Source organism: Limulus polyphemus, unplaced genomic scaffold, assembly GCF_000517525.1.
Source record: "Limulus polyphemus unplaced genomic scaffold, Limulus_polyphemus-2.1.2 Scaffold139, whole genome shotgun sequence".
Classification (NCBI taxonomy): domain Eukaryota; kingdom Metazoa; phylum Arthropoda; class Merostomata; order Xiphosura; family Limulidae; genus Limulus; species Limulus polyphemus.
In genome coordinates, this window is record NW_013665749.1 from 606173 (window position 1) to 622371 (window position 16199).

The 16199-nt window shown below is 29.3% G+C and overlaps 1 protein-coding gene across 1 annotated transcript in view; it reads right to left on the minus strand.

Annotated features, from left to right (window-relative positions):
- Nucleotides 1-13751, minus strand: part of LOC106474473 (serine/threonine-protein phosphatase 4 regulatory subunit 1-like) — a 207692-nt gene extending 193941 nt beyond the window's left edge. Inside the window, exons 1-2 of the mRNA XM_022379717.1 lie at nucleotides 13727-13751; nucleotides 13562-13621 (exon numbers count right to left, since the gene is read on the minus strand). Coding sequence (XP_022235425.1) covers nucleotides 13562-13621; nucleotides 13727-13733 — 67 coding nt within the window. The 5' untranslated portion in view covers nucleotides 13734-13751. The remainder of the gene's footprint in view (nucleotides 1-13561; nucleotides 13622-13726) is intronic.
- Between the last annotated feature and the right edge of the window lie 2448 nt (nucleotides 13752-16199).

The window sequence follows — 16199 nt, forward strand, 5'->3', positions numbered from 1 at the left end:
CCACACCCATATATTATACATATTTATATATATATAAATATATATATATATATATATATATATATGATGTAAGCTATTAACATGTTTATAAAAAGTCTTCATTTTACAAAATAATGTATCCATTTCCATTATGACAACTTTTCATAAACTGAGTTGGAAAACATTACATCAGAAAACTTACATTCATCTAACACTGTCACCATACTTTTAACTTGCACACGTTAAAACTACTTTCTAAAAAGCATCACTGGTTTCTACTTAATTTTTATTTAAAAATGTAGGGTTGCTTGTGACAGAAACTTATTGGTTATGAAAATGTACATGTATAATGGAAACATAATCTACATTTACTGTAAAAAGTTAATACAATGACAATATAATAGGAGAAAATGTGTAATTTCTAAAAAGTTTTAGTATATAAAATAGCATACTAAGAGTAAATACTTCAATTCTCACATATATTACTGGTTACACTAGAATGTCCTGAATAAAGCTAATTCTATATATGAAACAAGTTTAAAAGCTAAAAGTTTATTTGTTTCGACAATTGGTATTTTAGTTTTAAAAAAATGTCTAAATTATTTTACCTTTTAGCTTCATATTATACACAAACACTCAAATTATGTTTACATAAATGCCACAAAAATCTAGCTTGAAATCATCACTACTTTAATTGTGATGTTTAAATAATGCTTATAAATGCTTGATGTTATATAATAAGGTTCTAAAAGTCTAAGGTTGCATGTTATCAAGAAATCTACACAAACTTATTGTAACTTCTGACATTTCTAGCAAGTTAGCAATTTCCCATTAAGTTAAGTTGAAATTACTAGCAGAAACACCACTCTACAGGCAGCTGTTTGTGCTAGTAATTACTGATCATAGTATTCATACCTCACTGAGAAAAATTCAGAAAAGTAAACATTTTCTAAAAAAAAATGATTTTTTTTCTGGGAAGTACTGCATGGAAAAAGTGTTTGGATTGTGCTCTTTAGTCATACTCAACGCATTGCATCAAAACTACTGATATAAATTGTAATATTTTTATATATTTAGTTTCTCAGTGCTACATTTAAAAGTTACATCAATAAATATACAATCAAATTCTCAAGTACAGTCCTAGTGAAATTCATGTTCTTGTTGTGAGGAGATTACTTTTATTTAAAATTGTGTTCTATTATAAAGAAATGGTTGTTGCACACACCACAGTTATTTTTCTAATTGTATGAATCTTGAATACCCAAAGTGTGAATTTTTTTATGGGATTTTGTTTGTGGTGTCATTCAATAGATTGCACAGGAGTTTTGGTTACATACATAGATAATGACATACATGCTACGCCCATTATAGTAAAATATTTTGACATCAAATGGTTGATGACTGTAATTATTTGTTTAACTCTATGCTTTCCTTAAATGTACTTCTGTACACATTCTGTACTTTATATATAATTTTTTCCCATTTTTAGACAATGAGAAATGAATATACACGTATGAAAATTACAACTGATCAGAAACTTTCAATCTACTATTATTTACTGAAAATGAAAAACTTAATATTACAATATTAAGATGTTTACAGCAATATATGCCATTGTTTTCAACTACAAGGCCAAAATATGAGCTTTATTAAATAAGAAATGGCAAAAATTCACAGCTAAGTATACATACGCAAAACATTAACCAACAACATATAATCTTTCACTTTAATTCTACTGCAATATTAGTTATAAAGTAGTTAATATGAAGTCAGTTATAACAGATAAAAAAAAACTTATAATGAGGCTAATTAAAATACTTATTTAGACATAATAAGTATTAGATACGAGGCCACAAAAACATGATTTTGTTTTAATATCATTTCTTGTCAATAGATTCAGATGTAAATTTTCAAAAAGAAATTTTTTTATAAAACTTTAAGGAAAATAATAACTACTGTAATGAGAGGTAAGTCATCTGTCCTTAAATAATAATGTAACCTACATACTAACTCACAGATGAGTGTATTTCTCAGTAAACTATATGCAAGCAAATTTTATGCAATATACCAAAATCGTTCAATCATTTAAACAAAACTGACTTATAAAACTCAATTTATATATATGTCATATCTTCATAAATAAGATACATTTAACAGCAATTATATAAATGAATAAGAAGAGGATAATCAATTGATTGATTTGATTTACAGACTAGAGAAGTTTAGCATCAGCCAAAGTGTAAAGTTCTTCTCCTTCCAAGTATGGAGACCCTTTACAGAAGGGTGCCATCCCTAATTCTGAGCCACTGACTACAAAGAGGCAACTGTCCAGCAACAAGCACTTTTACTTTATCATTATTATCAAGCAGCAGAGAACAGTTAGACCCTTTTTAAGATTTTACTGTGAAGATCAAAAATACTACCTACATAAAAGGCATGAACATGGTGTAAATCCAATAGATACATTAAGCAGGTTCATTGACTATTAAAATATCTTAATTTCAGTATTTATTACTTGATAACAAATTTCAACTTATAAAACATTGTTACCATCATATAATCAAAAGTAATTCCATAAAATCAATACATCATTTTTCATGCCCAACAAACATATGCTGAAAACAATGCTTTTACTTTCTGTTCAGTAAATTTTTGCACCAGACACAGCTAAAATTTTGAATTAATTTTTTATAGCAAAAAAGTTGTTACCAAATTCTTATATCTTTTTATATCAGGGTATATTACATCTATATTTAAAATAAAAGATTAACTTAGAAGATTTGAATAAGTGAAAAATGTTAATGATAAGTCACATATGTATGGCTGTCAATGTTAAAGCACTGTTTAGCATTTTACCTTTTAAATTTTGAAAGTTATAAGCATTATGTAATATATCTGATAAAAAACAACATCAGTAAAAATATTCTTGATCAAACATCATGATCAAGTATTAATAAGGTCTAGAAATTTTTTGTGAATCATTGTAGTTCACTTATTTCAAGAATAATGGAAAGTATTACATGTTTTTCCCAGTTAACAATAAACATGTTCAAATATGTAAAGCAAGCAGTCAGTCAGTCACATGAAACTACTAAATCTGAACTTCCTTTGTCATGGAAATGACATTCAATTAGGACAGAAAGCATTTACAAATATATGTGATATTTACAGTATTGGTCATTATTTGATTGTTTTATTCTGGCAATAGACAAGTGTCAGCATATCATATATATGTTTCATATAGTAGTAAAAAGTAACTCTTACTTATTTATCATAAAATCTTACATGACTCTACAAGTTTATGTTGCCTTAATGCAACTACTTTGCTTTACAAACTAAGAACATTTAAGATCAATTTTTGTCAAATATCATATATAGGGAATGAAGTGTTCGACCTTTTCACCAGTACTACAGAACTATTAGCTCCGAGTTTTTATCCTGTAGCTAAGATGCTCATTTATCACAGCAATTTATCTAAACATTTAAGTTAGAAACTTTCCCCCCATGGACCACAAGTATACATGCAAATAATAGCCGAACATACACACCAACTACAATAACAACTTGAAATATTTTAACAAAACTCTATAGAACTAGAACTCAATCCATCCATTTGTGATATCTGCTGTCCAAAAAAGCTTTAATGGGTCAGGTAAATAAGTTATAACAACATACATACATTTTCATCATATGATATGTAATAGATAAAAATGTAGTAATTCACCTGACAATGATAACAGTTGTGTATATTTCAAAATAATCCTCACTACATTAAACTTATTACCCAATAAGATATTCCAACAACATATAAAGACCATATAAAAATAATCATCTCTAATGTCAACAATTTTTGTAAGACATAATTATGAAACTTGATGATAAAATTAAATTGCCACTGGAAAATTAATTTTGTTATCTAATATAAATTGAAATGTTTGATATCATACAAAAGAAACTGAAAAATTCCTCAGGGATTAGTGCTTGTGCTTTTACTTATTAAGGTAATGATTATTAATAATGATTAGTAAGTTAGTAAAATTTGCTGATGAAATTAAGCTCTTAGTTATTTCTACCTGTATCGAGAATGTCGAGGTATTACAGAATGACCACAATAAATTGGTAAGTTGGACAGATATCTGGCAATTGACCTTTAATTACAGTAAGTGCAGGGTAATGCATTTTGGTTATCATAATGAGGAACACATTTTTAATACAGATACGAACTCACTCAATAACGTGTCTGAAGAACAGGATCTTGGCATAGTGATGCAAAAGTCACTTAAGCCAATGAAATGGTGCTCTGTTGCTAGTAGTATGGCTAATAGAATTTTAGGATGTATTTATATACATTAAACATTACAAATTAAAAGAGATAATTTATCACTATAGATGTTACTTCTTATTACATCTCATTTGAAATACATTGTACAGTTTTTTCTCCTTATCTCAAAAGAATATTAACTTACTGGAAAAAAAGTTCATAATAGGGTTACTAAGATTACTCCAGGGATGGAAATATCTTAGAGAGATAAGTTAAGATCTCTTAATTTAGTTTCTCTTGAGAAAAAAAAAGTAAAAGGTGATATTATTGAAGTTTACAAGATTATTCAGGAGATCGATAGGATCAAGTCCTCTACTTTTTTGTGCAATATTTTAAGACTGACACTTTACAAGAGTTAGGAGAATCAATTGTAAAGGATGGATTTAACCTTTTAGTTTTCTTTAAAGATGGATTTGTAGAGACAGCCTTGAAGGTACAAATGACCCTTTATTATCCATATGCTATTTTTGACAGGTGCAATTATCAAGATATTTGACAGACAGTTCTGTTTTGTCAAATAACAGAATGTAACCGATTAATGGGAACAACAATTAATTAATTATAAAATTCTACTACTCGCTAAGTTCTACTTTAGATATCCTTAGTCATTTATATTTGACCATTGGTGGAAAAAAATTATCAGAAAAACATCTCAAAAGTAGAATGTAAATGTGAGAAAAACAAAACAGGTAGTTAATACATAAAGATATCTTAAATATTTATAAAAACTGGTATAAAGTATCATATATTATAGAACTAAATCAGAATGATCTGAGAGAATGCAATACCATAGTGAAAATTTCATAACACTGTCATAAAGCAAGAACTATCACAAAAGTTTTACAGTGCATTCTAACAATCAAGTTTTTAAATATCATTTCTCTGATAGTCCAAATAGTTACTGTATATGCCTACTTTCCAAAAACTTCAATTAACCACACTTGTTACTCAGGTGACTCTCATAATATTGATTTTTCTCTCATGCAGGTACTTTAATACCAGATGTAGTCCAAATGACCAAGTCAGCAAATAAATTTGTTAGTGTGCATAAACATACACACATACTGAATTAATCTGAAACATATCTTAAATTCTATCCAGAAAAATACACTTTCAATAATCTTAGTTCATCTCGGTTACCGATAGCTAAAAATTAAAGAATTTTAACAACTGTTATCTACAAAGTTTGTTTTTTCATAAAATGTGTGTGTGATACACTCTACATAAAAATAAGTTTGTGGAATAAGTTGGTCCCTTATCATATTTTACATTAAATACAATTTCTTGTATTACCTTAGGTCACCTAATTATAAACAGTATCATAAGACTACTGTGAAGTTTGTTCGTAGAGCATGCTTGATGCAGGAAAGGTCACAAAAGTTGTGAACGAAATAAGCAGGTTTAACAAGGGAGTTGCAGAATTAAGTAAAACGTTACAAAGTTTTAGATGTAAAAGAAAGGGTAAGAAACAGTTTGAGTTTACTGTGTTGCAAAACAATGAACAAAATTATTGGAGAAAAATGCTTTGTCAATTGGCTCAGCTGTTTCAAATATAGTAGAGTACTAGCAGTTCAGCAGCATAGAAAGGGGAAGGATGCTTAGGTTTTTTTTCTGTTGGGATTTTGCAAAATTTAGTATCCTAACATATTTGTATATGGTATAGTGCTCAGAATTATTAGAACTAACTAAATTAATTTTCGGATGTTACCATACCCTTCAGAATATTGTAAACAGAACAGATGCAGTAGTTTGATGGATAGATCTAAAAAAAGGCACTAATTTAATTTCCGGATGTTATAATACCCTTCAGAATATCGTAAACAGGACAGATGCAGTAGTTTGATGGATAGATCTAAAAAAAGGCACTAATTTAATTTCCGGATGTTACAATACCCTTCAGAATATTGTAAACAGGACAGATGCAGTAATTTGATGGATAGATCTAAAAAAAGGCACTAATTTAATTTCTGGATGTTACAATACCCTTCAGAATATTGTAAACAGGACAGATGCAGTAGTTTGATGAATAGATCTAAAAAAAGGCACTAATTTAATTTCCAGATGTTACAATACCCTTCAGAATATTGTAAACAGGACAGATGCAGTAGATTGATGGATAGATCTAAAAAAGGCACTAAATTAATTTCCGGATGTTACAATACCCTTCAGAATATTGTAAACAGATGCAGTAGTTAGATGGATAGATCTAAAAAATGGCATTATTTGTTGTGGTAAATATCTAAGCTAATATTATTTTAATGGCAGATCAAAATAGTTATTAACTTGATTTATGAAGCTTTTGAAGGGTTTTAATTATAGAAATTATTGAGAAAGTATTTCAGTTCTTCCTTCCTTAAGTTATAAAGGAAGTCTTGGTCAAGGAGATTCAAAGGTTAAATGAGCAATTAGTGGAAATATGTTTAGAGTAAAACGTAAAGAAGTCAGATACACGAGGCAGGTGAGGATTGTTTTTTGATATAGAACTATGCTTGAACAGGATGGGAAGAAGTATTTGGGAAACCCATTACTAATATGTCTGGGGTCTGTTCAAAGTTGGCAGTATAATTTGGGGTAATAATTCACAACAGAAAAAAGTTGGATATTTGTTTTAATTACTGAAGTTGAAAAAACAAGCTTTATTCATTTTCCACCATTAGAAACCACTGTAGTAATGAAGTAACATTTTAAAATTAAAGGTTCTTGTTATTATGTTAGATATTATAGTTACCTAGTCTTCATTATCTACAGACTTTATTGATTAGGTTTTTGGTTATGATAGAAACAGGCTTATTGTTGAGGAAGACTTAAATTTAAAGAATACTAACTGGGAAAATTTGAAGAGCTTAAAAAAACTATTAAGGAATGTGTTACTTTGCTACTTATGAATGACTAGTAATGTTATTGAATTAGAATATTTAGGTACTGGCTTCTTGATTTATTTGTACTGTGTCCTAAGGTCAAATGGATAAAAGTTTAAAAGATTTGGAAAAGACATGCGAAGCTCCAGGTTAAGACACTTATTTTTCTGACAAATTGATTAGCTTATGGAATGAGCTGCCACGGCAGTAATGAAAATTGGCACCTTATGGAAGTTCAATAAGGCAATCAGGGAATCCTCAATAGTCACAGCATTTGAAATTCTTTTAGGCAGGATTACAGTAAAATAATCTATGAGACCTTTTTTTCCTATTTTTATTTGCTATAGTTTTATGCTTCAGCAATACCAAGAATGGGGAGTGCATATACCTGATTTGATTTTATTATTCATCAGGATCTCAACAAGTCTACCCTGAAATTGAAATTCTTTTAGGCAGGATTAGAGTAAATTAATCTACGAGACCTTGGACATGGTTAAATACATCAATCAAAAGGGTTTGACCTCCTGAGTCCAAAACTGTAATTAGATCTCAAGTCAGTCAAAAAGATGACAGAGCTACGAGCCAAAAGTTTGTACATCGAAAAAGTAAAAGCCATTCTATAAGCCACTATGCACAGAATAAAAATTGAAGGCGAGTTTAAAATTCTTATTTGTACTTTTCTTCAGGAGGAAGGTGTGCAAGTACAGTCTCGAAGGGCCAAATGGTCTCATGTTGTCTATATGTTATGTTAGTAGTCACATCTTTTAACTTTGAAGTTTATACCAAAGGTCAAATGTTAAGTCAGTAATTAACAAGTCTTCAATTAAAAAAAAGAAGTTTAAAAATTAAAAAACGCAATGACAGAGGCGGAAAGAGAGAATGACCTGAATGTGAAAATAAAATTTGAAATTTCTTACTAATTTAGTGATACATGCTACAAATGATTATTTTTCTTTCCTTACACTTTAGTGGAAAGCCAGCTACTTTGTAATATATATATATATATATATATATATATATATAAGGAAAGTAAAGTTTAGTTTGTTATTAAGCACAGAGCTACACAATTGGCTGTCTGTATTCTGCCCACAGTGGATATCAAAATCTGAATTTTAGCATTATAAGCTCACGGACTTACCACTGAACCACCTGGAGTTAGTAAAGAAAATAAATAATAAATAAATAAAAAAATGTTCACAAATAAACATAAATCGGCACAGGAAGCCAGTGTTAAGCTAATAAGACACTATGGAAGTCTTTTAATTAAAATATCAAACACCTTTCAGAAAGCAGACAGTTAGTAGACAGAATTCTTATAAGATTGGTGGTAAAGATGAAAAATTCATAGAAAATGCGGGTATTTTTTTGAAATGCAGTGTTGCTACTGGGGGAACAGATGTAAAAATTAATGGCCACTGAAATTAAGATAAAATATGTACAATAAAGAGTAATATATCGGACCACATTCATAAAGCTACTTAACTGAGCACTCAAACAAATTGCCAAGTTTTATGAGAACTGGGTCACCTTTAGCAGTAATCTAACAATTCATTTGGCTGGCATATCTACAGTCAAACCCTTAAAAGCATAAACAATTATATGCAATAACATGTACCATACACTACAATAATCCAGCATTTTCATGCTGATTAACTAAAGTATTATTGACAAAACAGATAGAACAGTTACTGTGCACCAGATGTATTCACTCCTACCAACGTTAACCTACAAAGTTATTCAGCTTATACTGCAAAAGGTTAACACCCATAAATAAAGTAATTATTAAATCAGATACATTTACAACACCAAAAATGAAAGTATTGGAGTTTGGTTAAATGCAGACAACATTTAAAGAAACATATAGTATGCTATTTAAACATTGCTTGTTTTCACTTGGTTTGATAACAGTGAGCATACACAATCAAACTTTACAACAAATAACAACAGGTTTACATTAATCAATGAATACATTTCACACAATCTAATGGTAAAATAATTAACAAGACTACCTTTTTATATATTAAAGAACAGTATTTAATGAACATGAATCATTATAAGAAGTTTATCAAAATAGTTTGTTGACTGAAATGGACACTTTCAAATGTTTCTCGGTCTAAACCATGGGTGCCTTAATTTTCAGTAAATTTATCTGAGTATACAATTAACAACAACTTTACACCTTGCAGTGCTTTACCAAAGACATTAAGTGCGAGATACAGGAAGTACCTGTCTAGCTGACAGTACCTAAATATAATTTTACAGTCTACTGACTCAGTAGGTGCATTCTACATTATATTTGGAAAAAAAGATTATCAATGTTCACAAGAGTGAAAGATAAATTCCTTACATATTATTATTGTTGCTAAAGAAAAACGTATGCTGTAAAAGTCTGAAAATCTTCAAGATTAAAGAACGTCTGATGATATTTATACTAAAACTTTGAAGGATTTCATGAAAAGTTTGAAGACAAATAATATGGTACCTATTTTTAAGACCCATCACCAAGAAAAACTCAGCCTGATATGGCCGCACCTTTTTTTATTTATTACTGATTTGACAACTGACTACTTTTACGCTTTCTATTGCAGTTAATATGCATCATAGGCACAGTGTACAAGTAATGGATCACAAAGACGACAAACATGGCATGTTCCTTTCATTCATTTTTCGTGTTCATCACATACTCTGACAGTTACTACTGTTTCCATGCTTCCTGGTATCCGATTGAAAATCTGAAAGTTTGGTTGAAATCAGCTGAACTAATATTGCTAAACTTTTTACTAATAATTACTATTGTGCTTTTTCAATTATATGTTTCATAATGTTTTTGGCCAAATGTTTAGTAAAATATCCTACATTTTCGCAGCCGTGGGTATTAAGAAAGAAAGTTACAACACATTATTTTGTCTTCTTTTATAAACAACATGTGGAAACAGTGAAAGAGATTAAAAGAAATTTTAAAAGTTGGCTTTCATTAAATAATCATCAATATAACTTTTGTAAAGTGATTTTTTTGTTTCAGTATCATGGTAGAATTTTCTTAAAACATTTTGTGTGTATGTGTGGATAAATGCACCCTGGTAGTTCTGTCTCTCTGAACTTCGGAAAGCCTTTTATTATAAAATTCCCAAAATCTGTATTAGAAAGTTGGATTTATATAGAAATAGTTAAAAAATAAAAATTGGGTTGAATAGTGGCTCTGTGATAGATAGCAAACTTTTGTGTCAAAATAAACCTGACTGGAAGATTTTCACAAGCCTAATAGTTAAAGGATCTATTTGGAACCTCCTATTATTCATTTGTGTGGTCATGATCTCTATACCTTCTTTCAGTAAATTAACCATATTTTATGATGAAACTAAGCCTTTACAGTATACAGTTGTTCTTTAGTTCAATAGAGCCTTCACAGTTTGAATGAGTGCATGATAACTTCAAAAATATTTCAATAATAAACAACAAAGTGCTTGATGTAAATTAGTTTGAAATGTCTTTGTTTTCTTTGCAAGAACATTGGTTTTGTTAACAAAGTGAATGACTTAGGTGTGCCGAGTGATAAAGGCTTGAAAACACCTGTATAACTGAAACTATGGAATGGAATGTGTCATGTAGATTAAAACACTATACACACACACCTTAAATTTTATAGTCTTGTATGCAAGATATACCACCTAGATGCAGACAGGGTTAGCAAGTAATGTATACCTTGAAATAATAGTAATAATTCATAACTTTACAAAGAAAGTTAATCTTCTAACAATTTGAACTACAGTCAGAAGTTGTGTGTGTGTGTGTGTGTGTGTGTGCGTGATTATTCTTTTGCCAATAGGTCAGAATTGATAATCAATAAACTGGGTTGTTTATAATGTATAGCTTCAGTACCATAGTCACATATAAGGGCATGTAGCATATATCCAGGAAATAAACCAAACGAAAGGTCGAAAATGAGGCAGAACATCAAAAACTGTTAAAACAAACTTTAGTAAGGATTGTGAGTGAACCTGATAGTTGAAACATACAGCTCCATTCTCTAACACCAATATCATAAATTCAAGCAAATGAAAATTTATTTATAGCTAAGTCACATCCCTGTGGGTTAAAGCTGATGACTACACTGTAAAACAATCTATCATACCACACTTATGATGAGGTAGATCTCATTTTACTGTATCGTGAGTCATACAACATTTTAAATGATATGCTGCTAAAAATGTTCATCTGGTGTGTTTTCATCCATACATGTGTATGAAAAACCAAAAAATCAGTATTCCTAACAACTTAAGAAAGCTTCTAAAACTACATTTACCACAACAGAAAAACTCAGAAATCACCTACTCTATACATAAGTTAAATCAGTTAATTCCAGAATAATGTAAACATTCATATGCCAAGGTCTTTTGGTCCATTATACATTACCATTTGATCTTTTAAATTTTACAGTCCAAATTAAACCTTTCTTTTGTACATTTAGGAAACTTATGTCAGATAAATTCCTTCAATTATTTATGATTAATACATTAGGTTACTAAGTAGATTAGCTAATCATAATATTGGCAAATCTAATATTTTAGTTCACTATTAACAATAAACTGAAACCACTTTTTGTTTTCAGCAAAATGCAAAATTTTCATAAACTCATTAAACAGATTTATAGATGTGAAACTGAAGCAATTATAATTTAAACTATAAAATAACAAACCTTTCCATGTCATCTGCAGTCAACAAAAAAAAACGGTTTGTCTTATTAAAAATGTAAAGAATGTAGTAAAAAAAATCCACCTATCCTGTTCAGAATTTGAAATTGGGAACTCCAATGTGAAATTAGTTTACTTTTAGCAAATGAGCAATCAAAGAGTTGGTTAACAGCAAGAGTATTCATCTATTATCTCTATGTACGTTTGGCTATTGTTTTCATTTTCAATTATATGGGTGTATTCTTTCAAGCAAGTATAAATGTACATTTGTGTGCGTCAATGTTGATTATGTATCACCTTGACTGAATTCAAAACTTTCAAAGAACGTTGTGCAACCACCATTTTAATCATGCAAATTTTACATCATTCAAACTTTGACTCATTCATAAGCCAACAACACCATCCAACTAATGAACTAGTCATGCATCTATATTGTAAATAGATTACCTTCAGAACAAAAGAAAAAAGTACTGTGAGAGAACATCATTCGGCCCATTAAAACTAACTTTACCCATCAAAACAATAAACTCAATCAAAATGCAGTCCTTTGCATTCAAACATCTATTCAATAAACATTTCCATAAACAATACTCAAAGCACACATTAAATCCTCACAAAAATCATTTCACAAGTCTGTAAATTCAACAGAGATGTAAATTTATGAAAAATGTTTGAATATTTACTTGCAAACTTTATATGATTACCTCTAATAATATTTAATTTTGTATTTCCAACTTTATCCTTCCCCAAGCCAAATAGACTTCAAATAAATAAATAAATAAATCTAAGTCCTGAATAATTTTAATTCTGAATTGAGTCATCTCTATTTTTTCCACAATGGAACAAAAAAAAGTGGAAATGCAAATATTAATATCAGGAGTCTAAGTTTTTATACAGTATAGCATTTCCCTTCAAAAAACAAGGAATGTAAGAAAGTTTGTTTCAACCTATAAAGTCAAAGCTATAAAATAGTAATTCCTTTTAAGCTGAACATTTTCACTCAAGCTTTTGTTTATTATATAAAAACAACATGATACAATATTTAGTAGTTAACTGGTTAAGCTGCTGATTTAGGTAAATCAGAAAGTACTAACTAAGCTATAATATTTTAAATTTTATGTATTAATAATAACGTTTAACTATTAGGTGTATGTTATTTTTAATAAACTAATGTATTGCCATACTGTCTAACATTACAAATTACACAATTTTCATATGCTCGTTTCTTATTTAAAACGTTATAACTCCTTGGACAGGTTATTCTTATACAAGTTATGGCCAAATATTGTCCAATAATAACCCTAACACCTAACTACAATTAATAAATTATATTAAATACTAATTCCTAGTACTAGTAATTCACTACTTGTAATTGTATTAATACTATTAGTATTACTAATAATAGTACTAGAGTAGAAATACTATAATAATGATAATAAAAAAAGTTTATCACCAGACTCGCAAATATACAAGTTGAGCCCTTTATCTTACCAAAATCATATGAAATTATATTTTTACTAACGTTAGAAATACATATATTGATATAATAATTAATATAGCTTTTATGTGGCACTATTGGTATCAGGAATTTACTGTTTAATTTAGTCATTCTTAACTTAAGTTGACCTAGGCCTAAAAAAATATCACAAGACGTATACATGGTATTGTAAGTTGTAACACTAATAATATCTAACGACGGTAGTATTACTTACCTTGTAAAAACGAATAATCCTCTTCACATGTGACGTTATTATCCTCTTGAAAACAGATATCTGCAAGTTCAAAGAGGAATGATTGAGAATAAAAATATCACACAGGTAAAGTAAAACAACAACACAAATATTATCTCCAAAAAATTATTTTCTCACGAATCTCACCCGCCATGATGGATAGAGCACGAGGGAAATGTCACTTCAATTTCATTGGACCATACTTTTTTTTTAATGCTTGACTTCATTGGTTATCAAATGTTGTATATGTTATAAGAAACACCCACCAACATTTATTGCAGCAATATTGTACAACTTTAAACTTTTAAAACAAGCAAACTTGTGAAGAATCATTCAGTCAACAACAAGAAGTTATTAACATATTTTCCTAATAAATGTAAAGCTGCTAAAACAACTAGAAACTTTTCATTTTCTCATAAAATTTTATTTCTTTTAAAGTATAAAAGTTGCTTATCAATGGGGTTCTGAGTCCGCTTTACTTCACCATATAGTAACCTAAATTAATTTAGATATGTGAATAATATTTTGACATTTCGTCGAATTTATTATCCGATATCATACATAAATATTGAAACATAAGAGTTGATTATTTTTGGCAAAGAAAGAAATGTAAAACTAAGGTTTCAATCCTAAAGTACATTTTCCCTTTTTTATCCTTTTTTTATGTTTAGGGGGGGGGGGCAACACACACGTGCTAAATTGGTGCTTCTCAACCTTTTCCAATATCATTCACCCTTATAAGTTGTTCACAACAGCTTACCTCCTTCACTTCGAAAAAAGACAAAAAGTACTAAATGAAAATGCAAAATTCTTTATTATGACTTAAATATACATCAAACTAGAACTAGAGTTAATACAACACAAAATAAACAAAAAATAAATGTATTTTTCAAACTACAACTAGAATAAATAATAATAACTAATGACTTTTTTTGCTCTTGAATTTGGTTTATACTTGATAATACTCATTCACCCTGATTCTGATCTCATTAAACCCTGAGTGAACTATTCACCCAGTTGAGAAGCACTGTACTAGCTAATGAAATCGATAAGGTATATATTTAAAAATTTTCTCCATTTTTGCGGTAAGATTTTTGCTTGAGGTTGCCAAGGCAAGTTACTGAGAAAGCACGTACAACGATTTTTACACATACACAAAACTAGCGACACAAACTTTTTACCCCTTAATTGTCATAGCCAAAGCTAAGCGTAAATTTGGTTTTGTCTAACGTTTATGATATCATATATACATTCAAAATCTGAATTTCATAAGAATGTAAACGTAAAATTGTCCTGCAAAACTATATAAATATATATTGTTATTATTGTAATGATATTTACACGTCATTCAACAACTGCTTCTACCTTTGGCTCAAATAAATAACTACAGTCTTAGAATATAATATATCAGTTATATTTGTAATACAATTAACTACCCCTCCCCCCCCCCCTATGAGGAGCATTCCTTCTCTAAACACACGTGCATTTGCTCACCAGTTAAACAATGTGATTTTTGCCCAGTAGAATTTTACTTGTATTGTATGAAATGGCATGTTTATAATAATCAAGAAAACTTTGTTGTGAGACTCTAGTAAATACTAAAAATATAACAATATACTACTGATTTTTTAATAAAAAGTTATATACTACTAAGGACATTTTATGCAATATGTTGTTCTTGTTTGCTAATTTGTTACCACGGGATATGTCATATGACTACCTAAGAAAACATCGTTCATGAGAACTTTCTGCGATAAACTTTGAAAGAATTTCGAACAGAATGTTCACTAAGCGTTACTCTTTAAGTGCAAGCAGGCAATCGCTTATGGCAGTGGTGGAATGTTTCCCTCAAAATGTTTTGTTAACGAATCATAAGTCATTACGAGGAAAACAAACAGCAACTGCAATAATACTTATCGGTTATTTAACTGTCAATCTGAATTCCAAATTTCCACTGCTAAGATATATGCTATTAGTAATCTTAAGTCAAACATTTGCAAATGCAATATGTACAAGTAACCTGATCAAAGTTCTTTAATATTATCAATTTTCAAAATTTGCAGAGCGTTGAGACCACATTTTAAAATAACGACTAAATTCTGTAAAATGTAATTTATCTAAATAAACTCTTTTTTTTTTTAAAGACTCTGTACTTTCATCTTTAAGAAATATGATGCCTGTAAATCACAAAAATGTTTTGCAAACATCATCAACCTTCAAAAATGTTGCACGTTTAAAAACAGTATATGCTGGTGTCTGGCCATGTCCATTTGGCTTATCAAATCGTCCGATACACGAATGTTTAAATGGACATTCTCATGCTTCTGACAAATTTGATACTAAAAAAAAAAAACACCCACAGCAGAGCAAGATATCACCACATACAGTACACAAGCTGTATCACCATGTGATAGTTTTCTATACAGAAAGATAAAACAAAAAGTTTCTTATGAATCAATCTAAACGCCTTTGTAAAACTTTTAACAGTTCTGTATCTGGCTTGAACCTACTTCTAATAATCTTTGGTAGGAACCAACTTATTAATTATTATGCGTTATACTTTTTATATTCATATACACTTTCACTAAAATTGCAATACAATTTTGGTAAAATATTTTAT